At 44.4% G+C, this 23,988-nt stretch overlaps 2 protein-coding genes and 1 long non-coding RNA gene across 9 annotated transcripts in view; 2 read left to right on the plus strand and 1 right to left on the minus strand.

Annotated features, from left to right (window-relative positions):
- PKN1 (protein kinase N1) overlaps positions 1-7,157 on the plus strand; it is a 60,233-nt gene extending 53,076 nt beyond the window's left edge. For all 3 annotated transcript variants that reach the window (XM_081900867.1, XM_081900866.1, XM_081900865.1), the window contains exon 22: positions 1,686-7,157. In XM_081900867.1, the coding sequence (XP_081756993.1) occupies positions 1,686-1,889 (204 nt within the window). In that variant the 3' untranslated portion in view covers positions 1,890-7,157. The remainder of the gene's footprint in view (positions 1-1,685) is intronic.
- LOC309364127 lies at positions 234-14,138 on the minus strand. Its single transcript, XR_014165746.1, has 2 exons — positions 13,744-14,138; positions 234-448 (listed from the first exon to the last, which is right to left on the minus strand). It is a non-coding gene; the product is annotated as an uncharacterized lncRNA (long non-coding RNA).
- Positions 11,097-23,496, plus strand: LOC309364123 (UPF0575 protein C19orf67 homolog). Of its 5 annotated transcripts, XR_014165743.1 has the most exons (8): positions 12,654-12,889; positions 15,599-15,900; positions 16,922-17,066; positions 19,236-19,336; positions 20,341-20,526; positions 20,764-20,886; positions 22,758-23,271; positions 23,326-23,496. XR_014165743.1 is itself a non-coding variant. In XM_081900875.1 (7 exons), the coding sequence occupies exons 2-7, from the start codon at positions 15,623-15,625 to the stop codon at positions 22,930-22,932; spliced, it is 1,008 nt and encodes a 335-aa protein (XP_081757001.1). In that variant the 5' UTR covers positions 11,097-12,639; positions 15,599-15,622; the 3' UTR covers positions 22,933-23,496. The 5 variants fall into 5 exon arrangements, 4 of the variants coding, with proteins under 4 accessions (XP_081757001.1, XP_081757002.1, XP_081756999.1 ...); XM_081900875.1 differs by lacking the exon at positions 12,654-12,889 and adding an exon at positions 11,097-12,639 and having other exon boundaries at positions 22,758-23,496; XM_081900876.1 differs by having other exon boundaries at positions 12,650-12,889; positions 16,925-17,066; positions 22,758-23,496.
- Positions 23,497-23,988: the final 492 nt, after the last annotated feature.

The following is a 23,988-nucleotide window of genomic DNA, read 5'->3' on the forward strand; positions in this document are numbered from 1 at the left end:
TGTCTTTCTGCTTCTCCCAGATTCTTCCTTCAGGGTAATGCTGAGAGAGCCTCTGCCCCAGTTTCTTGGCATCTAAAATGCACCCACTGTGGGCCCGGCCTTCTTTGGGACTATGCGGCAGCCTAATATTACAGCCGGGATGGTGCTTTTGTGATTACCCCACTTCTTCCAGAGGAGCAACCATGTTAATCTGTCACAGAAAAAAAACCAGAAAAAGAGCAAGACTTGTGGGACCTTTTCTGAAAGGCTCGAGCAAATTTATTGTGGAGTTTTCATGGACCCAGAGTCTCGTCTCCATGCATCTGATGAAGATCACTCGGGTCCTCAAAAGCTGTGATAAACATGTTTGTCTGCAAAAGGTGCTGCAGAGCCATCTCTCTTTCTCATGCGTTTGTGGTGACCTTGTCTTTGTCCCCAAGACTCAAGTCTGGCTCTTGTCATGTTAGAGCTGTAAAGGATTACGGATACATTATCCCATTATGTGAAACACTCAAAACACATGCTGTGTAAAAGAAAAACCCCAGCATTGTTAGCTAGTGGTTTTGCTGTCTCAAACCTGTACCAGGGAAGAAGCTGCTCCTTTCTCTGCATGCACAACAGCATTCCCTAGTGGTGTGCAATGGAGCAGCATGGAGCATGCACCATTTGGAAAGAGTGCCCCAGGCCACATCCACACTGTACATTTAAAGCAGTATCATACCACTTTTTTTTCTTTACAAAGTTGTTATTGTACTTCACCAGATCTTAACCTATTACAGTATAAGTCTTCAATCCAATCGTAGAAGGGAGCCACATTTTTATTTTTCCAGTTCATTAGTATCAGTCTTTTTTTTCCATGGGAAGGGCACACGGAGTCCATTCATATTGTCCTTTTTTAAGGTTCCATGTGCTGATCATATAATTCAAAATAATATTTTGCTCTGTAAACGTAAGGCTGTTCTGTACAATTCTGTTGATGGTTTCAGTTACCTTCTGCCAAAAATATTTCAATATAGGACACTTGAAAACAATATGTTTTAGAGAAGCATTATCCCTATTACATCTCCAACAGTTAGATACCTTAGATAGCCCTTTTTTAACAAACATAATGGGGTCCAGTATATTCTAAATAATATTTTTTTGTTGTATGGGCCTCAATTTAAGGTCCAGAGACACCCTTGTTATAGCACTTAAAACAGTTTTTCACTGTGTGGTTGAAACTGAGATCTCTCATTCTATATTCATTCCTCCCTCAATCCCTGTATATCAAATTGGTTTGCTAGCAACAAAGATTTATATATGTTGATGACTGGGTTTTGTACCTCTTTAAACAGTCATGGCTCCTCAGGGAAGTGGAGTCTCTTAAGGGTCCTTAGAGTTGCTAGGAGACCCTCAAAAGATCTACAGTTTCCAGAATAGTCCAACAATCAGTCTCTCTTCCCAGTGAACTCTGATAGCTCTCTGAGGGGAACAGGGCTCACCTAACAGCTCTCAGAACCTTTAACAAACTATAGCTCCCACGATTATTTGGGAATAACCAAAGCAGTATGGTACTGCTTTAAATGTGTGCTGGTCTATATTGCTGCTCCTATTGCATTGTCCGCTGTATCATTCCAGTACCATACAGCTTCTCTCACAGCCCTCCATGGGATATTTATCAAAAGTCCCTGATGGTTTTCTCTCTCTCTCCTCTCTTATCTCCACAGAGCATCGACTGGGAAGCCCTGCTGGCCCGCAAGATCAAGCCACCATTTGTGCCAGTAGTCAAGGGCCGTGAAGACATCAGCAACTTTGACGAGGAGTTCACAGCTGAAGCGGCTATGCTGACGCCGCCCCGTGAATCACGGCCCCTCACCCAAAAGGAGCAGGATGCCTTCAAGGACTTTGACTATGTTTCCAATGCCTGCTAGCTCTAGGAGTTGGGGGGGCAAGGAGATTCCCACCCCCAAAGAAGAAGAAAAACACCACCACTGCCAGCCCTGTATGGGCAGGGCTCTGCTCCACCAGTGACTCGAGACGCTTGCTAGCCCTGCTGTTAGCTCCGCGAGTGGAGCTGGGACAGCCCAGCAGCACTGCCAACTTCATGGGTGTAGAGTTAATGTTCACCGACATATGCCAGCTCTGAGCCTAGACCGCGAAAGCCCCAGAAGTACTTCTGCACCCTTCAGGACACAGTATCATTCATGCAGACACTCGGACACTGGCTAGCTCTAGGGGAGGGGCAGAGAAAGAGATAGAAAGTAAGACGGCCAAGTCCAATAGAACAGACACTGTTGGCCCCGAGACTTGGGCAGCGGAGTCTCTGCGATAGCATGTGCTTATCCACTGATTCCCAAACTGCCTGCAAAAATGAGCAAATAGGCTTTCCCACGAATAGAAATCCATAGGTGTTGGAGCCACAGGAGCCCAAAGGCCTTTCCCCGACCTAACAAATGCCTGAGATTTTTTCCCTTCCTTCCTTTAAAAAAAAAAAAATCTTCCAAAGATATGGCTTGCCCTTCTGGTGTTTTTGTTGAAACCCAATGATTTGAACTCCTAACCCAGAAGGGGAAACCTTCTTTGTCCTATTTTGCACCACTGTCTTGCATCTTTTCTCTAAAAATGTACTGTAAAGGTTTGGTGGTTCAAACTTCAGTGATGGACAAATTCCCCTTGGCTCTATAATGGAACCGGCTCTGAATGTGTAAGCTTTTGGGAGAAAGCTTGCCTGCTTTGGCCCCCCAGATTCTCTCCAGTTCGTAACATTGGCACATGTGTGCTGACAGCGCAACACGTAGGTGCATTGTTATATTGCCCTTGCTGGGAATCGTAGAATGGTTTCACCTGCCCCAGTGCCAGCCATGGCAGAAATTCAAGCACACACACATCCCCTGAACAAACTCACCTGAGGCCAAGGGAGGGTTTTAGGTCAAGATACGAAGGGTGGGGGGGAGAGCCTTCCAACGTGCTTGCAAGAAACAGTCAGGATTATTGATTGATCCAGGTAGAGGTGACACTTGCCAAACGAAAGGCTGCTTGGTTGGGTGGGCTTGGTCACATAGATTACAGCAATCAACGAGAGCTTGTTTCATCATGAAGTAGCAGTTAACATTAAAGAACTTCTGTGCCTACTAAACAGCAGCTGACTTCTGGCACTTCTTCTGCTGATTGCTGGCCATGCACACTCAAGAGTCCTGTTTAACATACAAAGCTGGAGAGGAACTTCTCAGGAGGAAACAACACTTGATTCATAATACAGCCAAGTATTGCAAGCTAGAAAGAATAGTTCACTGAGCCCAGGTAATAATGAATTTCAGCAACATTTATTAATTCAAATCTACCACTTGGAAATCACCATACCATCTTAATATTTTGTTGTTTCCATCGCGTGTCCCAGCTTTTGCAGTGACATCTGCTAGCTGCCATGCTAAGGGAGTGCATCTCACGTAGGAATAGGTGATGGCTTGGGAACTCCATCCCCATATTCCTCTCCTGTTTTGCTTTTTATTTTGGAGGGTAGCTTTCTAAAACAAAAAACAAAAAAACCCTCCCCTTTTCAGTGCTGACAACATCCTCCTTGCCCTGCTCTGTAAGGGAGAAATTAGCCCACAGAAGGGTGAGTAAGGGGTTCTGCCTGGGCTTGAGCTTTGGCAATTCAGAGATTTGTTGAGAAAGGGGCAATGTGCACCACTAGGGAAGAGTTTGAGAACAGCCCTTGCTGGTGTGAGTGTGGCTCTGCCTGGGCCCCAAGCAAATTTTCTTACAAGTACAAGAAGTTTGATGGAGGCAACATCTCCCCATTAGTGGTCCTTGATGGAAATATCCCAGGCATAAATGCTGCAGAGTTACGTTGCTCCTTTCTGCAAGGCTGTTTGGAGAAATCTGTCCTGAGTACTATTTGTTCGTTTCCTACGAATGTTCCTGGGATTCATTATATATAGATAGATATTACATATTTAAAAAAATACTGGCAAACTCTTGCCTGGTGCTGTGAGCTGCATCCAAGATAAATGCTCTGTGGCTCATATCACACAACCACTATGATACCCTTTTTATGTGTGATCAGTTTAGCATAGCTACTATTACCTGGTTCTCTACTTGGGTTTCTAATGTTGATTAGCAACCCTTCCCCAACCTGGTGCTCTCCCGGTGTTCTGGCTCACAACTCACATTGGCCTCCTCTAATACAGGTTGGCTTGGCCTGTTGGGAGTTGTTGTCGGAAAAAACATGGAAGCCATCAGGTTGTGGAAGACAGATTTAGAAGTTTCACTCTGCCCATAAACCTATGTGAAAAGAATGAGGAAACACACCTTTTTTACTACAGTACTCTCAGCAGTTTCATGTATCAAAGGATTATTGAGATCACTGAACACAGATTAGTTACTCTTTGAGTATGCATTCTTAAAAAGGCAAATTTATTTCTGTCTTTTTGGCCAGGAGGTTATAGCAGACATCTCCTCTTCTAGTGTATCAGCACAAGGGCTCAGGGCCTCCTTAAGCCTTCAGAACAGGGCAGTTTCCTGAACATACTTGCAGCCTCCTACTTACTTTCAGGGGATGTTCCTCTTATTTGCAGCCTTCCCCTATTTCAACTTCAGCTTTTACCAGGCTCATGCAATTCTGTTTTGAGACCAAAACACAGGAGTTGGGGGCTATTTGAAGAAAGAACTGAAGGTCCCGTCCCACAGGGATTGGAGGGAGAGAATTCCAGCTTTGCCTCTTAAAGGGGTACCAAAGGGTTTTGTAAAAGTTGCTGCCGCAGGAGAACTAGGGCCAGGGTTTTGTATAGCGTTTTGTATGGGGAGGAAATTGCTCTGCCCCTTATTCTCTCCTGAACTGAAGCATATGTGGCTTCTTGAAGCAGCTTGGAGTTTGTTTTCTTCTTCATTCTTTTTTGGCCCTTATATGTATATTGGATTCATGCTGGTTGATCTCCTTTCCTTTTAACACAATCGACAAATTTGAGCCTACTTGTCTTGAATTGCAGTGCAACCTGCTTTAAAGTCAGGGCTTTTTGTTCTGTCCTAGATTTGGGAGGGCTTGCTTTTAAGGCTTCTGTGTTTCAGCCTGTACTCTGGAAAGAGAGTAGTAGCTTCTGTTCCCAGATACACTGTTAACTTCCTCTGTGCCTCTTTGCTTGCATTGCCTCTTATATCTTTCACAGGGCTACGTCCAAACTTTAGTAGCTGTATGGATTTTGTGCTAGGAGACACCATCATGCTGTGGACTTGAAACTCTGTCTTGCCTACTGAGTCTCCTACCTTACTGTAACTACCTCTGTTGCCTGACCAGAATCGCACTGTGGCCACAAAATGCTGTCTGGATCTTTCACTTCTCTGCTTATATAAAGCCTGAGTTTTAAAGTGTAGACTTAGTCCTTAACATATTGGAGGCTATCTGACCAAAAGCCTTGCAAGTGAGCAGAGCTCTCCTTCGGGCAAAAGGCAGGACTCAGTTCTGTTTCCAGCCCTTCCATGAATTGGATCCAAGGTCTCTTGGGTTCCGTTCTTAACTTTAACACTGACTTTGTGGGTAAATTTTGGCAGAAGAGGGGTAGCTAATGTGGCGGGGGGTGAGTGGAGGAGGCTCTGATAGATAGTGTGCAATATTTGGATATGGAGCACCATGATTCCCGAGTCTTAAAACTATAGGCTGGAAAGGGGGGGAGTGTTGCAGGAAGCACAAATAGCGTGTTCTGCAGTAAAGCAGTGAAACATTGGGGCAGTCTGGATTTTGGGGCTGTGTTAGCAAGCTTCAGATTTGATTCTGGACACAGACTCCAGCACACTAAAACCTCAGCTTTCATTTTCCTAAAATCAAGTTTCTAATTCTTAATGTCACAGTTATGCTCTTGAAAGCATGTCCGTAATGTCTTACAGAAATCTCAGAAGCCAAAGGAGAAGTGAAAGATTTCTAGTAACCCAGGCTTCGGTTTTCTGCATAGCTCTCTTTGCCTGTTCAAAGCAAGTAAATACATACAAATCTGTGTACTTTGTATGATCTATACAGCTCACAGAATTCAGGTTACCTTGGTGCAGAATCTTGATCTTGAGCAAAGGCTCCACACACATAGCCCTGTCTTAGTTTACCGTGGAGGGAGACCGAGAGTGCAGCAGGGGCAGAATGTTCCACGTTCTGTTGCTCGTTAGTGGGGACATTTTGGGGGGTGATGGTGGGGAAGTTGAAAGAATGGGTGCAGTTCTTCAATGCTGATTCCTCAGGGTCAACTTCCTTCTGATTTTAAACCCTCTTGCCCCCTGCTGGGCTCAACTCTGTGTCCACTTTGTTTGGCTTACTCCACTATAGAGGAGAAATTAAAAGATTGCATCCCATGATTGTTTCCATCTTCAGTCATCCTACCATGCAAGATATGCTCCCAGCAGCCTTTGATTCCTCACTGGACATTTGGCACCCTATTATTCTCGCAAATAGCATAATCAGATACCAGAACAGTCACTAGCATGCTATCAGGATGTTGGGAGTAGAGTTGAATGAAAGGGAATCTTGCTGAAGTTGATTGTGTTCACCTTCCCGTCTCTGGCTACAAATGTGCTTGATCCGTGTACCTGGTTTATAATGCAAAGGGGTAGCCGGGATGACTTAGAGTCTTGTAGCAGGTGACTTTATGGTGATAGGCTAGTGTACAATTGCTTTATGCTATTGGCCTGTATTTCCTTTCATGTAAACTGTCCTTTTACTATTGGAGTTAACAGAACTAAATCAAACGAGTCTGCTTTTTCCCTACTAGACAATGCTACCTTATTCTAATGGCTGAAGCTATTTTTTCCAAAGTGTCACTAAGATAACATGGATTGCCATCTCTGTGGACATCATTCCTCTTGTATATCATTCCTCCCAAGGTGGACAGCTTCATCTGCAACCTCTTGCTGGTACAGAACATTTCTCTGTAAAGTGTAGGGAATTAGCTAAAGCAATCAAGCAAAATAGCACACGTAGCCATTTCCTGTCACAGGTGGTTAGAAAGCCCCTTCTTCCCATGTGCCTTGGCTAAAGCACCTCCTTCCCTGTCCACCGTTGTACATCTGCGTGATACTGAAGTTGCCACTTTGAAAAAATGTTTTCGGACCAATTTCATACCTGCTCACTCTGGTCTCCTTCCTAATGTGCTGTATTCTATATACAGCTTGAGCTGTAGGATGATGGAAATTCACTGTTAGATTAAACTCATTTGAATCAATGAAGAGGTTGATGCCTAATCTTTAAAGACTTTGTCCATGTTGCAGGTCTGTAAATTATTAAGCCCTCCTGCTGTGATACCTCTGTTGCACGGCACACATCATTTTTTGGCAGTTATCAGCAATGGGGGTCAAGAAATTTCTTTGCGTCCTCTCTTCCTTTTTGCATATGACTTACTAAAGGGAAAACACAGAATTTATCAATGGCTTAATTCACCAGCTAATCCATGCTGGGCCACCATTTGGAGTGAGTCATAAATGGCTTGAACTGGTTGTGTCAATATGACATAGTCGCTACTGATATGGCGGCTTATAAGAGAGGGCAATACTTTGCACCTGTAAGAGCTGTATAGAGGGAATTTCAGCAGGTGTGCTACATCCCTGTTAGCATTTCTTCCTCTGTGCAACTATTAAGGATGTTGGACCACAGTCCTGTTTTTCAGCAGCCCTGCTACCTGCTTTCCCACCACTGAAGTGAAGCCAAGTTATGTGTGTGAAGCTTTCATCTTCCTGCCTACTTAAAACTCTGCAGGACACTTCCAGTAGGCTGGAAGATGAAAGCTTCAGTAACCAGTATCCATAATGTGAAAAGGTTTAGGGGACGGTAGCATGGCTAGACCACCTTGTCCTTTATATTTATGCTCTGGGGACCACATGACTGACTTTTTATGTCCATTGTTAGTGTGAGGTAGGTGGAGATCTAGCCACCTTTTGACATGGAGCCCATTGCAAGAGGTTGTTCTTTCCTTTTTCTTTTATCCTCTTCAGAATCCAGCAAAGGTGAAAAAGTCAGATCTGCCTCTGCATGCTTTAAGGGATGATGGTGCTTCTAGACAGGCGTTTAATTCTGCAAAGTGAGTCATTCATATATCACACGCAGGCCACCATTAACAGGTTATTTTTAGCATCAGATTTTCTACGGAATTTTTAAACCTTGATTAAGTGAGGGATAAAAATGCAGGCTGGCATTTTGATGCCATTGACGACATGTGGATGTTGCAAGGAAAGAAAGAAAAACTCAACCCTTGAATGCATGAGCAGCATCAGTTCCACAGTAAACACCACCTGGCAACACTCTTACTAAAGCTGGATGGGAGGAAAAAATGCTGAAGCAGTGAAGAACTAGACTGCACTACTACTACTGTGGCTGCTTATTGAGAAAAGGCAAGCACTTGTTGGGCGTATAGATGTGAGTAAAGATTGGAGCAATTCAACAAGCGTCGCATGGCGTGAACAAAGCTTGGAGCTTTGGTAAGGGGAATGAAAAAACATGAAACCTGTTATTTACTGGGGGTTCTTCAGATAACCCCAGAGTGCCTCCTCATGTGGAGGGGGAATGAATGGTTATGAAGGGCTTTCTGACAACTCCACCCATGGCCAGTGCCACCCTTCAGATCCTTTTCTCCTTATCCTGGAGCAGGATGATGCCTAGTCCTCCCCTCCCCCCGCCCTCAAAAAGGGCTCTTTACTGGTAATCAACTGTAGCAGGTACTGCTGACACAGAGGCAATGGCAGTCTCATGGCTTTACAGATATGGAACAGCACATGTAGTAGAAAGTTGCAAGTATTTTGAAGTACAAAGAAAAAGTGGTCAAGCAGCTAAAAAGTATGGAAACATACAAACACAGTCATACACAATATATTTCCACACGAGAACAGTTGCTTGGGGAGTTTTTTGTGTGCCTTTACGGATATTCCCCATCACATTTTGCTTCTCTCTCGTCATACCCCATAGGACAATTTGCTTTCAAGTGCTAACTCAGGGGTCAGCAAACTTTTTCAGCAGGGGGCCGGTTCACTGTTCCTCAGACCTTGTGGGGGGCCAGACTATATTTTGAGGGGGGAAATGAATGAATTCCTGTGCCCCACAAATAACCCAGAGATGCATTTTAAATAAAACGACAAATTCTACTCATGTAAAAACACGCTAATTCCCGGACCATCCATGGGCCGGATTTAGAAGGCGATTGGGCTGCATCTGGCCCCCAGGCCTTAGTTTGCCTACCCATGTGCTAACTTATAGGAATCCTGCGTCTGCTCTGGAGGCAACATCCCAGGAAGGTTGAGTTCCCCCATCGTCAAGCGAGTGTAAGGAAGTACTAGTTCTAGACCAACCTTCCTTCTGCATTCAGATGAGTCATCCTGAATAGTATTAGCATTGAAGCCATAGAAATTGGCATTAGAGCAAGGACAGCTGCTCAATTCTCTGCAATTGGGCAGCATGACGTCCACCCCACTCCTCACCCCAGCCATCCAAAAGGAAAGAAGCTTCAGTATTCATAGGTTTACTGGAAAATGTTGGTTCACCACATCCCAAAGCGGAGTGTGAAAAGACCAAAAGCACATAAGGAAACTCATTACTTGGAGGTTAAAGACAAGGATGGAAAATGTGTCACTCCCTTGTGTCGCTGAAATCCAGCTCCCATCAGCTCCAGCTAACTCAGTCAATGATCAGGGGTGGGAGGAGCTATATCCCAGGAGTAAGGTAAAGGTACCCCTGCCCGTATGGGCCAGTCGTGTCCGACTCTAGGGTTGTGCGCCCATCTCACTTAAGAGGCCGGGGGCTAGCACTGTCCGGAGACACTTCCGGGTCACGTGGCCAGCGTGACGAAGCTGCTCTGGCGAGCCAGCACCAGCACAGCACACGGAAACACTGTTTACCTTCCCGCTATAAAGCGGTACCTATTTATCTACTTGCACTTAGGGGTGCTTTCGAACTGCTAGGTTGGCAGGAGCTGGGACCGAAAGACGGGATCGGCAAATCCTAGGCAAATCCTAGGCACTGAGGTTTTACCCACAGCACCACCCGCGTCCCCTCATATCCCAGGAGTACATCCCACTGAATACAACAAGGCTTACTTTCGAGTTGAATATCCCTGGGATCACACTATGCTGCACTTTGCAATGTGAATGAAAAAATACACAGGATGCTTATTCAGATTATAACTGCTTCCCATCCACACACATTTTCCTTTGCATTACAAATTATCACATTGCATAGCAGGGGCTCAAATGCAAATTTAAAAGTTCATGGAAGCATTCTGGGAGATGTAAGTTAGACCCATGCTCCTAAAACCTGTAAATGCTATCCCTTTAAAGCACATCCGAAACAACTTCTTTCCCTCAAAGAATTCTGAACACTAGATTGTTAAGGGTTGCTAGGAATTGTAACTCTTCATTGTTGTTTTTTATACATTTATTATTATTTTTTAACATATCATTTCCAGCAATCATATAACATAACTTCTTGTCTTATACAATATTTTAGACTTCCATCAACACCTCTGATGATTTTTCATTCTTTATCACTTATTCTGCATTTCTTGTTACTCTTAATTATCATTAACTAATGTGTTTTGGATGTGCTTTAAAGGGACAGTGTGTGCACGCTGTCATTGTGATAGCTCAGCTCAGCCCTTAGCAGCTAGTATATGATACAAAGAAAGAAAGGAGATAACCAGAGGCTTAGATCCCAAATTAAACCTCCACTGCCTTCCTCTTCTATGGAAGATGATGTTGGGAAATGAATGCTTGGCTCCTATTTTGCTCAAGATATAAGCAGGGTGGAACCCATGCAACTTTCCCCTGCTACACTTCCCCTTGCGAATTCAGTGAGGTACTGGAACAAAATTTGTTCTCGGGATGTAAGAAGACATTGATTTCAGTTCCAACCTGTGTAGGCTGCATGCAGTGCTGGTTTGGGTTTTGTTGTAGTTCGTCTTCTGACAAAAACTATGTTGTTTGGCTCCTTGACCACTGTGGCAGAATTTTATATATTCAGTTATGTTACTCCACACCATTCACTTCAGGGCAAAGGAAATGGAATGAAAACGGGGAAGGAATCATCAATTATATATGCAGGCTTATAACTATAACAACAGTGAATGCAAATCTTGTTTACTTCCAGTTGGGTAAATAAGCAAACATCAATTAGCAATTCGGCCCCCCCTTTTTCCAGTCTGAATCCTCTGACATCCTCACTACTTCTCCAAAGCATTTTGCTTTTGAAAGTAAAGGAAAATGTGTCCACCCCCCATGTCCAGAAACCAAGTGAACTAAACTGCCAACACCTGATAAAAGCAGAATTCTCCATCACTCCTGGAGGTAGCAGTCTAGCTGAGACAGATACAGGGCACACACAGCTCCAGCCTCCAGTTTCTCAATGCAGCTCCCTCACCACGCTGTCTGATGGCTGCATGTTACCTATGCAAACAAACACTACAAGGGTGCCAACCAGCATGCATCACATCTGCAGAGCATAAGCACATGAACAATGCCTGCTGGGGTGCATGGCCCTGGTCATGAGTTTAGCTCCATGTCTGCCTTTTCCCACTTCTGCCTTCCTGCTGGATCTAAATGTATCCCAGGGTAGTTGCTGTTGATCTTATTTAGACCTGTTACCTAAACATGAAGTTGATAGATCATTGAGACAATAGAGTTGGCCCTTTGCTGTAAATTTCAATCTGTGGCCAGAGGAATTGAGCTCTCGTTACTTAGAGCCAATCTTGGTGCCACACACCAAGATGTGGGAGTAACGAAGCCTCTCTGTTCTGATTTTTAAAGGGGAAAGCAACTTCAGAGAGGATTTTCAGCAGGTGGAGGAAATGTTGCCACTTCTTGATTCCAAATGAGGGGCTCCCATCATGGAGTTCCAAACATGTATTTATCCTTGCAAGCACACCTGGATTCTAGGAGGAGCTACAGCTGATTGGGGCAGTAGTGGCTGATTGCAGCAGAGAAAGACTGGGAGGGGAAAAGGAATTCAGCACTTCCTTCCCCTGGTGCTCTAAGCTGCCTCCCCCTAAAGCAACTTCTTGCTTTTAAAAACTCCATGCACCACAGTTTTATTGCATACATTTTTATGCAATGTTTACTTAGGCCATTAGTGCTTTATAGTTATGGTGAAGCTGATAACTCTCAAGTCCCGGCTGTGAACCTTTGGGAAGCTGCAGTGAATACAAACAGACCATGAAGGTATTTGTCATATTGTTCAGAGAGAACTTCCTTTTTTATAATTCAGTTATTAGGTGGTGCTGGGTGAAGCTATTCTGTTTTAGTGCAGGAACAGTAGGGTGCAGAGCATGTAAAGGTGTGACTGAAGGATTCAGGATTACCCAGCCGCCTTCCATACAATAATATGTGCTGTTCAGCCACGGCAGGGACAATATGTTGACACTCAAAGGAGAAAACGGGTTTCTTAGCTGTGCACTTGCATTCTTGAAGAGTGGTCCACATGCAGCCATACGTCTAGCCTTTCTCATCACTATGATTGTGTCACCTGTTCTGGATTCTGAAATGAGGAGGAGGAAGCCCTGCCTGGGTGGAACATGTTGCCACCAGAGGTGGCAAAAAGGCTATTGGCTGGGATGGACCCCATCCAGGTGAACCCTGATAGCTTTCTAGAAAAGTCCAAGTTGGCCAAGTGTGGGGCCATCACAGTTATAACCTTAGCAGTGTGTAGACTACTCTCAGTATCTGCGGCAGGTATGTCTCCATTTTCTTCAACAGGTTCCCAACCGACACAAAGATATCTACTGCTCCATAATCCTACAGAGATGGAGCGGGCAGGTGGGAGGGCAGGAGGCTGCAAAGAAACCAGAAGCCTATGCAGGCCTATTGATTTAACTCTATGGTTGAGAGCAGTTGAACATAGAATGTTAGGAAGTCAGTTAAAAAAACACCCATCTCAAAGGGAGGGAGGGCATTGGCCTCTTCAGGCTTCTGACACCTTGGAGTGAGTATTGTAGAGGGGGGTAGGCATTAAAATTGGGGGATTTGCATATTTTGTTTATTTCCAATATTTCTAGCCTGCTTTCCCCCACCACAAGCACTAAAACAATCTATCAGTCTGAAAACCATAGATAGCACAAACAACTTAAAATGCCTGCTGAAGCAGAAAGCAGGTTTAACAAGGAAGGAAATTGTCTGATTTTCAGTCAGGAGTGAGTTCCACAGAATTGGACCCTCACATGGCTTCTGCTGGAGACGAACCGTTCCTCTGAACCATGGGGGACTACTAATGGAGACACACACACACCCCCCCCGAAAGATCACAGTGATATCTCCAGAATATAAGAAATAAGGCAGTGCCAGATTTAGGACAATACAGGTCGTTCCCCCGAACCAAGGGGAAACAAAATTGAGAAGATCCATTTGGAGGGGCCAAATTTGGCCTCACACAGGGTGCCATGTTACAAAGATTACCGATGTCTGCCCCTAAGTAAGGATATCCTGAACCCAAGTTGTTAGGGGCCTTGTCAGTTAATACTTGGCCCATTAATGTATAGGCAGCCAGTACAAGCTTTTCAGCACTGGAATTATGTGCTGGTGGTAGTAGTCTGTCCCCACCAACAGTCTAGCCAGAGCTGCAGCTTCTGGACCAGGTCCCAGGGTAGCTCCACACTGAGTGCACTGCAGTAATCAAGTACTGAGGTGGATTATGAAGGCAGAGCACAGCCATCATAGATGGCAGCCATTGACAACTTTATCTATTAATTATTGTTCCTTTAACAGCTGTATGAAAGGCAGAAATTCAGCCGGTTAACCATTTACTAGTATGAAAATACAATGATAGGAAGCAGTTCCTACCTGTTTGCTGCTCTGATTGCTTTATTTTGCTGCCTGCCAGCAGGGAGAAATGGCAGTCTCTGTGTGAGGCCCTATACCCTATCAACTTTTGTCCCACTCACCATTTTGGCCTGGCTCACTATTTCTAATTCAAAGGGGTGTATGTGTAAAGGCAGGCATTAAATGGCAGCAGAATAGAATGTAACAAGTACACTCTGTGACAATTCAGGCATAATGTAAATGGCCTATCATAGCAGCAGTGACGACAGAATCATCTGAGTAAATGAGCGCTTGCCCTGGGACAGGAAACCATTGTCTCAATTCAGACCCAAATGAATAAAATTCAACTTTTTAATTAGTTTCAGTTGAGCACTTTCATTCTAGAGCTTCCCTCCCAAGTTCCAGAATTGTCATTTAAAGGTAGGTTCTGCTGTGGAGACTAATACTTGAGTTTATTCACAAACTGATAGGTAAAGGCAGACCGCACAAAGATGCCAACAAAGCAAATGGCAAGGTACCCATGTCAGATCCCCAGAGATGCTTAAGCAGCCCAAAAACCTCAGCTCAGCCTTCTCCCTGTGTGTCTCCCCTGACCCCAGTCTAACCTCAGTCCACCTCCTTTGTTCTCTTTCCCAGACACAGATTAGATTAGAGGAGACAGAAAAGGATGCCTTTGGCCAAAATGACTCTTGCCTATCTCCCCGGCTAGCACCTCCTCATTGTGTGCCATTTACCTGTAATTTCCCTAACAAATGAAGGGCTCCACCGCTTGTCCACCAACAATCAGAAAGTTCCCAACAGTTTCTGTAGCAGTCTATTAACCCTCTCATGACCAAGCCCCAATCTTATAACCTCAGCTAAAAAATGCCCAGGTGTGAGCCTTTCAGGCCTCTAGGGTCATATAGCAACACAGGTAAAGTGTTAGAAGTTGGGCTGTGGGAACAGAAATGGGTATACTTCCACTCCTGAAGGTCACCCCCATCAGAGGCCTACAAAGCTCCTTGTTTTATTCTGACTAAACAAGGACTCCTGGTGAAGGGGGGGGGAGAGATACACTGAAACATTTTGTTGCAGTTGCCATTTGTAAAGCAATTTTAAGAGCATAAGGGGAGCCCTGCTCGATCATACTGAAGGCCTATCTATCTGCACCCTCTTTCCCACAGTGGTCCACTAAATGTCTATGGAAAGCTCACAAGCATCACCTGAGCAGCCTGGTTCCCCAGGAACTAGTATTTGGAAGTGTTCTGCCTTTGGTGCTGGAACCACCAAAGCTCAGAGCCATGGGCAGCCTGATCCTTCCTGAATTTGTCTGATCTTTATCTCAGTCTGCATCTGTACTGGAGCTCCTTTCAATTTTTTATAAACTGAACTGTTTTTAATTGTTGGCTTTTTAAAAAATATATGGAACTGTTTTTATTTGTTTTTGCACGTTTATTGTTTTATGCTCTTAACTGTTTTATTTGTTTTAATAATAGTGTGCTTTATTGTTGTAAGCAGTCCTTGGCCCTTATTGTAAGAAATCTCTAACAAATAAAATATAAAGGATCCCAATTTAAAGCCATGTTGCAGGTCTGCCCGCATATCTTTTGTAAGAAACACGTAATAAAAATGTCAAACGTCTAACCCATTTGTAACACTACTGGATGTTCAGAACAGTATGCACAGGTTCTACATACTGAGATAAGACAAATAGCCACATGTCACCCAGTGAACTTCATGAGGAGAGCAGGGTTTGAACACAGGACTCTGTCCCCTACACCTCACTGGCTCTAACGGGGGGGGGGGGCTTGGGCAAAGGACCGGTCCAGAAACCTAAAGCCCTTTTGGGAATGGGTAAGCTGTCCTGACGCTTAACTTTCTTCCTTTCTCTTGGCAGTTTCCCTGAAGCTGGTCACTGAAGATGGCCAGCAAGCAAGGCTACAGTTGTCTCTCTGATGGCTCACTGGATGTTCCCTCTTCCAGCCCTGAAGGCACCCTGAGCCTCAGTCCTCACAGCCCTGGGCTCTGCCTGATCTCCACGCCCACAGCAGAGACCCACTGGCTGAGCAGCGCCCCACCCCAGCCAGAGTCGCCTGGAGAAATGAATGTAACTTTGGAGAAACTCCTGGCTCCCATTACGGAAAAGCTCAAGTATTTGCTGAAGAAAGCAGAGGACTTCCAGACGTACCTGCTGTACAGGTGGCAGGGGGCTGAGTCAAAGCTGGGGAGGAGGTGGGCAGTCTTTGGGCAATCTGGGCAGGCCACATGTTTGGTGGGGAGGCACTTTGAGGCGACTGTAATTATGAAGCCACTGCAGATTAGGGAGGAGCAGGGACTTGAAGGAGGGAGGCTGACTGGCTGGCTGGCTGGCTGGGCTAGTCCTAGTGATGTCTAAGGTAGCTCCATTAACTACAAAACCCAAAATTTGAGATCCCCTCAAATTTTCTGGTTGCTGAATCTCCGCTTTAGTGGGACTTGATTTAGAGTGAGTACCAATGTACCCTTTGGATTATTGCTAAGTGGCAAATGTAATGGAGAACTCTTAATCTCCCACAGTGGTGGGTGTGTGTGTGTAACTGACACACCCAGTTTTCCTCCTCCAGGGGCTTGCCCTCTTCTTGGGACCCCCCCCCAATTAGGCCAAATTGATCAGGGAAAATACAGTGGTACCTCGGGTTAAGTACTTAATTCGTTCTGGAGGTCCATTCTTAACCTGAAACTGTTCTTAACCTGAGGTACCACTTTAGCTAATGGGGCCTCCCACTGCACCGCCACTGCACAATTTCTGTTCTCATCCTGAAGCAAAGTTCTTAACCCGAGGTACTATTTCTGGGTTAGCGGAGTCTGTAACCTGAAGCGTATGTAACCTGAAGCGTCTGTAACCCAAGGTACCACTGTACCTGGAGTGACCTGGAAAACTCACAGGGCTTATTGGGCTACTCTATAGTTGATGGGCTGCTTGGGAGGAAAGTTTCCATACTACATTATTGCCAGAGAGATAGCAAGCCAAGGGGCTGTCTGGTCTAGTTTTGCAGCTGGACGGTGCCAGAATCCTCAAGACAGCCCTGGGTTGTTGCCATGATGCACTTCCCCAGTAGCAGAATATGCAGTGTGGGTCTAGCATGTGCCCAGCAAGAAGAGGGGCTTGGAGTGGAGAGCAAAGAGAGTCACTGCATTTCCTCCCAGTGTGATGACCATATTGTGGGCCTCCTATTTCCAGCAGAGACAGAATGCAGAAGGAGCAATTTGCCAAAGCCATGCCCACGTTCCTGCAGATGTGCCAGCCTTACTTCCACTACCTGGAATCCACAGCGCGAAGCTGCACTCCTTATTTAAGACCCCCACAGGAACCAGTGAGGAGGCGCGTGAGTCTGGGCCAAGGAGGGAAATCTCCATAGAGTTGGGAGGCGCAGTTGCTTCATCTAAACTGGTTCAAAAAGCTTACATGACATTCTGTTTGCACCTTTGCAGAAGTGATCTGAAAAGGCCAAAAAAAAGTGGGGGGAGGAGGCTCTATGGAAGAAGTGCTTGGAATCAAAAGGCTACAATCTTTGGCTCTGGAAAAAGAATTGAAATTAACACTAAAAGTCTCTTTTGAATCAGGGCTCCCTCCTCCCCTTCGCAATCAAACTTTATTGTATGGCATTCCAAAACTGCACCTGAATTTTCTAGTCCGCATCCAGCCCATCCCTTCCCTTTCTTCTTCACAGTCGTAGAGTCTTTTCTTTTCTGCTTAAAATAATAATAAATCTCATATTACTCATTGAAGCAACTGTTCAAATAGATTGTTTTTCCATTACAAGTGTGTGTAGTTTGGGAAGAAGAAATCTATGGAAACAAGTTATTTCAGGATGAAGTGGGCAATCAGTGAAATCGGAAGAGCGTTGGGATGGAATTCAATGTAGCACTAAGTAGTTCCTTGAAGAAAGATTTCTCCTTGTGCCATGGGACATTCTCTCTCTTCTCGTGTTTCACCAACCCTGCAGAGCAGATTTGGAGAGGGCACAGGCTGCATGCAGGGGAACGAGAGGGGGAAGGAAACCCAGCTGTGCAACATAAATCCTTGGGCTGATTGGACTTGTTAACAGAATGCCAGCCATAGTTTTGGTATAACTATAACTCTGATTTCTATGCTGGGCTTTTAGAAAGGAAGGAATCTAGCAGGTTCTTTGCTAAACACAATATATGTAAAATGGGAAAAGGTAATATGACCTTAGCATGTGAGATTTGATTCCTACATCCACAAAGAGCAGGAATGGCTCAGACCCCCAATACAATCTGGAGGAATACACTTCAATATAAGGGCTTTTAATGTGTGATATTCTGTTTGTTTGTTTGTTTGTTTGTTTGTTGTTTTGCTGTGTTTTTGTATATCCCTTTGAAAGCTGCCGAGAGTGTTTGGGGCAACCCAGTCAAATGGGCAGGGTAAAAACAATAATTTTTATTTTTATTTTTAATTATTATTAAAGGTCAGCAACTTGGTTGGTCAAAGATCTGAGGCAGACTAAAGGGATGAACTCTCACCCACTTTCCTTTACAAACTCATAGCTGACCAAGGGTGAAATTCTGCTGGACTTAGTTGTGTTTCCCACCCTCTGTGCTTCTGGCAGATACCCATCCATTGTGTAAGGATGGCTCTTGGGACAAGGGATAGGGCTTTCTCAGTAGCCGCACCTGTGGAACAGCTTGCCTCATGAAATCTAGAAGACCTCCTCCTCCTCTCTGGCAGCCTTCTGTTTTCCTTTGGGCAGGCTGAAGGTCGAAGTGCCTTTTACTGAAGACTGACTTTGATCAGCCATGCCTGCCTCTGTTACTGTATTTTATTTTTACATTCATAATTATTATTGTATTTTTCTGCTGTGATTATAATTACTATACACTGCCTTGAATAATATATACACATTAGAAAGATAGATATATAGTGGTACCTTGGGTTAAGTACTTAATTCGTTCCGGAGGTCCGTTCTTAACCTGAAACTGTTCTTAACCTGAAGCACCACTTTAGCTAATGGGGCTTCCCACTGCTGCCACAGCACAATTTCTGTTCTCATCCTGAAGCAAAGTTCTTAACCCGAGGTACTATTTCTGGGTTAGCGGAGTCTGTAACCTGAAGCGTATGTAACCTGAAGCGTATGTAACCCGAGGTACCACTGTATACCTTTATAATAATTAAATAAACAAATCCAGGTATGAAGAGCTTGGCTGGCACAAAACATTTCACCCTTAGGGGCATGTCCGGGTATGCAACCAGAAGGACAGAGGTCTCATCTCTCACTTCCCACTGCTCAAGAACTTGCCCTTTCAAGCCTTTGGGGCACTTCCAGACAACCTGTTTATTGAGCACCCATCCCAATTTGGTTGCAAGGAGGTTAGATGATGTTGTGTCAAATCCCACATGCTCCAGAGCATTTTGCCTGTCACTTTCCTTACTTCAAAAAGTCTAAACTTTTGAGCAAGTGGATGTGTTATGCCCAAACTCCCAATCAGCTAAGATTGTGCATCCTGAATTTGCAATTCTGCACTTCCCCCCACAGCTCCTGGAGATTTCCCAGCAGTTGGCCTGCCAGCTTGAGCAACTGGTGCTGATGTATGCTTCTTTCAGCTTTGTCTCTTTAGAAGACACTGACCCATTCAGGTAGGAGACAGTCTCCAAGACTTGCATGTGCCCAAGTGTAGCACAAGTGGCCCCAGAATGCTAGCAGGAACAGGTTGCTCTGGAATTGGTGCCTGCTAGTCACTAGAGTTTAGCTCTTACAACCGATTTGTTTCTCCCCTTGCTGGCTTTTAGTTCCATGATGCTTTTGTTAATTTTTGAGCTAGTGCTGCTTGATGGTTGTTGTTGATTTCATCTTGTGAGCTGCCGAGAGGCACATGCTTAATTGGACAGGGCTGTATTTGGTGTTCCCTGTCTGCTAGCACAAAGGTTCTTGCATTAGGGAATGGGTAAGTTTTCATATTATGCACCAGGGGAATCCAATGCAGTTGCGTTAGCGGAAAGTCATTGCACAACAGATTGTGCAATCTATTGTAGAACGAAGTTGCCAGCAACCTGCTTATGCATTCAGTTACACAGCAATACTCTACTGCTGTAAACATTTCACCAGTGGAACAACTATACTGCTAAGTGGCTTTCACTTAGGTCTACGTTGGATCCAACCTGCAGTCTATAAATGCCAAACAATAATATTAATTTTTAAATAATAGAATGCACAACATTGAAATAAATCAGCTCTCTGCATATCATGAAGCACACAAGATTCAGTCCAAAGGCAGGAGGAGAGTCTTTGTACCAATAAGGTTTTCCAGTTAGATTCTTCCCCCCCCCCCCAAGATAGAAAGTAGCAGATTTAAAAATGAAGTCTCTTTCAAAATATATTTAATATTATTAGTTTTTTACATTGTCCTCCCACATTTCTCCCCAATTGTTTAGCTTTGGGTTTCAGTTTCCAGCAAATATATTTCAAACCCAACATTCAGTTATAGCAATCTAGCTTTATATTTGCAAATCATCTGGGAAACTGGTTTAACTGGAAAATGTAATCATTAGCTTTTTGCATGTGTTTTGTAAGTTATGTGCTCTATATCCAATCTCATGCACAGCTGCTCTTACCTGTCTGTCTGTCTGTCAATCACTACCAGTGTCTCATGCTTCTTCTGTGGAAAGTTCTGGCTAAATGAGTTGCGACAAGTTTCCATCTTCCGATATTGCATCCCAGCACCCTACACAGCTGCCCATATTCCCCGCAACCTCTATAAGAAGATGCGCTGGAACCTCGATATCTTGGAAGGTTCTGCTTGCCGGAATCAAACACCCCGGACAGAATAGTGAGTTGCAGGACACCCTGGAGATATGGGGTGTAGGTGGAGGGGACCTGAATGGAGAGCCATATCTGGCACTGACCCCCCCCTCTCTCCCCACCTTATTCCTTTGCTCCATCACTTCAAGGCTACTTGATGCAGGTCTTGGTGTGGTTTTATTCCACTGCCACTTTTCCTGAGGCTTGCTTGACTGGCCATCCCCATTCTTCCCTGCCTAACTGCAACCTTGTCCTTCTGTTGTAGCTACTTCCTGTGCTTCAGGGATACAGGAGATGAGACAACAGCGAAGATGCAGAAGCTCTGGTCCATTGGGCGCTGGGTGCCTTTGGATCCTGACAGTGACCACAGCTCCGATGTGCTCTCCTGGTAAGCATGCAGCAGGGAAGTGCTGTCTAGAACAGCTGTGGGCTGACTTGAGTCTTGTGTGGTCTCCCAATGCGCTTTATGTTTACAAAGCAATATTGCATACTCAAGATCTCCTAACAAGTAAGACAGGGGGTGCACCAAAGCTTTCAATAACCTACCTGAACCCAGTGGGGGCAACAGACAGAAAGACAACCTGTTCTTCTCTTTTTAGTACTTGTTGGTAAAGCAGATTGCTTCCTTTCAGGTTTTACTTCCTGCTTCTTCAAGTATGAATCGGAGCCAATAGATTAACACTATCCCATGCTATCTTGGCCACATTTAAAACCTACACTTACCTTCAACCAGCAGTCTTGCCAGACTATTTCTTTCTGCACACCACTTTAATCTATTAAAGCTAATAGCTATTTAATCTATTAAATCTATTAATCTATTAAAATCTATTTAATCTATTAAAGCAACACGAGTTAACTTCAGGACGTGCCTTTCTTTCAGAAATCATGGGCTTCATTCTTTGATTCTTTTAAACACTGTTGGAAAAGATGCCCAGCTGTAGCATCTAACATCATTTCCCTATTTTAAGCTTTGAAAGTGAAGCAGACACATACACTATGAAAAATACACTTGCTCCTGTCTGCACTATCTTTGGCACCCTCCCAGACATGTAACAGGAAGTTATTCAGGAAGAACTTTAAACCAGGGATAACAACAGTTCCAGATTCCAACACAGTTGTAATTTTAAGGCATTTCTGCATTGTGGGATATAGCTTGAAATGTGCGCATGGCAAGCAGCTTCTCTCTTATCTGATGAGTGGGTTGAAACTTCCCACACATTTTCTACTATGGTAAATACAAGTGCAGCTGACGCCTGGCACTTGATTCAATATTATGACTGAAGACTGATGCCTGAATGCTGGTTTGTGCTTTCTGTAAGAATGAATGCAAAGAAACAAGCATGAAAATAAAAACAACACCACAAACCACCTTCAAACACTGAATTTCCTCTTGCTTCTGGGAAAAGATGTACTCGTAAGGGGCACATTCTGAAAGTGGAAAATGTGGAATGTAGCTTAGTCATAGCTGTGTGCTGAAATGCAGAGTGAAGGTATTCCAGGTGCCCTTCAGATGTTTTGGACTATAAGTCCCTTCAGCCCAGCCAGCATAGCCAATGGTCAGCGATGATGGGAGTTGTAGTCCGAAGTATCTGAAGGAGACCACATTGGCTTCACCTGTGTCTTTATACATGCCTTCCTGTGTATTTCTGTAGCCGGTAGGATTGCCACCTGTCCTATATAATACACGGTTGTCCCGTATTTCAATGTAAAATGCTTAGATACAGTTTTGTCCTGTATTTCAAGTCTTCTCTCTCTCTCTCTCTCTCTCTCTCTCCCTCTCTCTCTCGTTAGGGATCCTCTCCAAGTGCATGTGCTTTAAAGGGTGTTTGAAAGGTCATGTATTTAAGCTCTGGGTAGCCAAAAACAGACAGATTTACAAATTTGTCTTTTTGTGTGTAACAAATTCCAGAGAGGCCATCCTGTTAGGCTGCAATAGATTGTAATGGATTGCTTTGAAGTCACTTCAGCACCAGATGGAAATAATAATAATAACGCCCCCTCCCACAACCCTGTATTTTGTCAGAACAAAAGTGGCAACCCTATGTAGCCATGCTGTAGTGACTGCTCATTAAAATCAGGGGGCTGAACTGGATGTTTAGGTTTTTAAGTCAACCATTTATGTACCACTGAATCACAACTGTGGTATATAGGAGCCCAAAACAATAAAAGCAGTGATGAGTTCAAACTAATTTCAAATGACGTTAAAAATAGCACGGATGCCAGGAATGCCGTCACCCCCTTTGCCTTTTCTTCCCACAGGGTCTTGTGCCGCCAACCCATGGGGGATTACCAGCAGCTCCTGACAATCGGGTTTGAGGAACCCTCCCACACGCTCGCCACGGACCTCTTGGTGCAGATGCTCAGTGCTCAGAGCGCCGGTCTGCTGAACCGCGAGTCCTCCTGCTGGGTGAGCTCAGGGGAACAGGTGCAGTGAAAAACGTACCTTCATGGTATGCCACCAAGGGGCAGCCCACTGCCTCCTGCCACCACCAATGTCACATATGTGGCATAAGATGCTACCCTCACATTAGGCACAGTGAGGTCATGCTAGATATTGGCATGCAGATATGCCAGTTTAGGATTTTTGTGTTGAAGTTGAAAAATTTTGAGGTCCCCCCCTTCCTAATGTTAATGCTCTTGTGTTTGCACTGCTTGCAATGAGATGTAAGTGATATTTTTTGAACAAGAATATACTTGCCTGCCCTTCTGCTGGCTTCCTATGCCTGGCCACTGAAAAGGTACAACCCACTTTGAGATAAGCCACATCACCAAAGTACTGAGGCTCTTGGACGCCTCCTTACAAGGTTCAGCAGGATAGAGCTGGAAGTCCCATTTGCCTTTGAATTCCCTGTTTCCCTCTGAGCTCTAGGCACCTGTGGCTTAAGGCAGGTCAAAGTATCTGAAATACCTAAACGGGGACATCTAGAAAGCTTTTTATTTTTAAAATGTCTATGTATAGCTTTCTTAATAAAGAAGTGGTGACTATTTTCAGGCTCAACTTTACTGATGTGTGGAACTTTTCTCAGAAGTAGAAGGGTGCTGGAGACGATCAGGTTCAATATCCTTTCACCTTTCAGCTCCAGTCTTGGCAATTCATTTTGACAATGTTTAGAGTGGTGCATAAAATTAGAAAGCTGTCTAAATAAATATTTAGAACAGATCTAGAATGTGATCTAATTAACATAAGAGAACAAGAAATAGGCCCCAAAAAATCAGCAGTAATATACAGTGGTACCTCGAGTTACATACGCTTCAGGTTACATACGCTTCTGGTTATAGACTCCGCTAACCCAGAAATATTACCTCAAGTTAAGAACTTTGCTTCAGGATGAGAACAGAAATTGTGCTCCAGCGGCACGGCGGCAGCAGGAGGCCCCATTAGCTAAAGTGGTACCTCAGGTTAAGAACAGTTTCAGGTTAAGAACGGACCTCCAGAACGAATTAAGTACTTAACCCGAGGTACCACTGTATGTTCAAACACTTGACAATA

Source organism: Podarcis melisellensis, assembly GCF_964234715.1.
Source record: "Podarcis melisellensis genome assembly, chromosome: 2".
NCBI lineage: Eukaryota > Metazoa > Chordata > Lepidosauria > Squamata > Lacertidae > Podarcis > Podarcis melisellensis.

Coding starts and splice junctions, on each gene's coding strand:
- LOC309364123 (XM_081900875.1), top strand. CDS start 15,623: ATGGCCAGCAAGCAAGGCTACAGTTGTCTCTCTGATGGCTCACTGGAT. Junction 19,337..20,340: donor GAAGACACTGACCCATTCAG/GTAGGAGACAGT, acceptor AATCACTACCAG/TGTCTCATGCTTCTTCTGTG. Junction 20,527..20,763: donor CAAACACCCCGGACAGAATA/GTGAGTTGCAGG, acceptor CTTCTGTTGTAG/CTACTTCCTGTGCTTCAGGG.